We start from the raw sequence: 2,500 nt of genomic DNA on the forward strand, positions 1-2,500 counted from the left end.
CCCATTGGTCGGTTAGTAAATTTTTGGCCAATCAGTCCGCCAGTCAATCAGGCGGTCAGATACTTGGACAGTTAGTCAGCCCACAAGTCAGTCCCTCAGTCGCTCAGTCAGCCAGCCAGTCAATAACTTACGTTTCCTCTTGTGTCCTTATATCTTCAACAATCTGTTCCAGAATGGCCAGGCTGATTGTGCTCTCAGCCGCTTTACATTTCATCAGGTAGATAGCAAAATGTTCCAGGCGCACATCTCCAGGGTGATCTGGTGTGTACTCGCGTAAGAGCCTTTCTAAATGGGTCTTTTGTTGAATGCAGTACTGAGTTAGAGCTTCTTCTAGTCCTAAGCTCCTTGCAGCTTCAGCCAAAGAGGTAGAAGCGGCTTCGCCGTTTTCAGACATGTTAGGAGAATGGGGTGCAGATTCAGTGTCAACGACAATGTCTGGCCTGGGAACTAAGGCCTTGCAATGGTTTTCTGTTGGAGAATGAACGAACAAAGAACACGGAAAAAAATTTAACGGTTTGTAAATAAACAAAGATATCAGATAGATAGATAGATAGATAGATAGATAGATAGATAGATACTTTATTATTACCTTAGATTGCAGTTATAACTGAATTGATAAGGTTTACATTACATAATTAAAAAAATTTAATTCAGTACAATCTCCTTGCCGCTTTTTTAACGGTAGCATCTACATGCTGATTCCATTTCAAATTATCCTGAATAATCACACCTAGTACTTTCACAGACTTAACAAGATCAATAATAGCGGTTTCGTTAATTGATACTAGCTCGCGAATCGCCGGAGAACGTCAAAAGGAAATTCTAAGCTCTTTGCATTTCTTGGGATGTAATTGAAAACTTATTGATCTCGAACCACTGTGTTATCTCATTAATGGCATTCTGTGCCTGGCTGACCTCTCTGCTGTCAACTACTTCATAAACCGTTGTGTCGTCGACATACTTAACCGTACCATTCGCAGAGGGCACTACAAGATCATCGATCATAGCAATATAAAGCTAGGGGCCGAGCTTTGTCCCTTCAGGAACCCCGGCGGGTACAGAGTGCCATTCTGAGAAACAATCTTCAGCTAATTTAACTCTTTGAAAACGATTACTTAGAAAGTCGCCTATCCAATTGATGATATAAGGATTAATATCGTAATCAGAAAGCTTAATCAAAAGTAAGGAATGATCTATAAGATCAAAGGCCTTCTTGTAGTCCAACACAAAGACTCTAACATTATTACTTAAACCATCAGTTTCTTTCGCCCAGTTATGAATCATAGTTATTAAAGCGTGGGTAGTTGATGAGCAGGAATACAGCCAAACTGGTCAGATTTTAACTTCCTAAGAATTGCAGGTTTCACATGATCTTGAACAACAAAATGTTCAGCTATCTTTGACAACGTAGGAGTAAGGGAGATTGGTCTAAGGTCCTTTTTGATATCTTCAACTTTTGACACTTTGGGTATAGGAGTGACGTTTGCACATTTCCATACATCGGGGAGATTCCCCCAGCTAAAGATGAGTTAATAATCGTACTAACAGGATAAGCAAGTTCATATGCATAGTCACGTAACATCCAATTGGGGATTCTGTCAGGACCACCAGCTTTAGTTGTATTAACGGTAATTAAGACACGGGCCACTACCTCTGGTGACAAGGTAGGTACTTGATAACCAGTTGTAACTAGACGGTAAGATGCTTGTAAAGGCTCGAACACCTGCTGGGGCTCCAGAAAGCTATTATTAATATCGTTGGCTAAGCTTATAATATTGATCTTCGTCGGTGGCATGCCGTAAAGGAGTTAAGCGGCCAAATCTCCAGAGAATTTCTGCATACCACAGACACGGCGACACTCATTCCACCATTTCCTAGAATCAATACCATTGAGGTCGTTGACTTTGGCTTGATAATAGTTGGACTTGCAAAGTTTTCGTTCTCTGTTAACGCGATTCCGATAAAACTTGAAAAGGAAGTAATTGTTCTGGTTGTAAGCCTTTTGATCAATCAGTCAAACAGGCTTCCATGGTGCTTTGAAAGCTTACTGAACTGATCGATCGTTTTGTACATGAAATCGCATGGGATTGAGGGCAATTAAGGATTAATTTTCACATCCAGGTGATCTGGTGACGTAATTCGGAGGACTGGGGAAAAAAAAAGTTTAATGCCGTATCCCACAACCGCGCGCGGCCTTATTTTCGAATTCAACATGGCAGAGGCGAGGTTAGATCTTGTCGGGTCTACTTGAATGTTCATTCAGTAACAGGAAATGTGATAGACACGTAATGATCTGTTGAGTTTTGGCGATGGCAATACTGCAGGGTTTGGAAACAACGCCTAAGGCCGCGCGCGGTTGTGGGATACGGCGTTAAAATTTTTCTTTCCAGTCCACCAAATTACGTCACCAGATCACCTGGATGTGTTTCCAAAGTTTTCACAAAATTACGATTACATGTTTAACATATACAGCGCAAATCATTGAGGAAAGTCCGTTCAA

General features: G+C 41.2%; 1 protein-coding gene across 1 annotated transcript in view; it reads right to left on the minus strand.

Annotated features, from left to right (window-relative positions):
* The window catches only part of LOC138028274 (ubiquitin carboxyl-terminal hydrolase 25-like), a 43,645-nt gene that overhangs the window by 7,899 nt on the left and 33,246 nt on the right, over positions 1-2,500 (minus strand). Inside the window, exon 20 of the mRNA XM_068875748.1 lies at positions 132-468. Coding sequence (XP_068731849.1) covers positions 132-468 — 337 coding nt within the window. The remainder of the gene's footprint in view (positions 1-131; positions 469-2,500) is intronic.

Source organism: Montipora capricornis, chromosome 13 (genome assembly GCF_036669925.1).
Source record: "Montipora capricornis isolate CH-2021 chromosome 13, ASM3666992v2, whole genome shotgun sequence".
Classification (NCBI taxonomy): Eukaryota; Metazoa; Cnidaria; class Anthozoa; order Scleractinia; family Acroporidae; genus Montipora; species Montipora capricornis.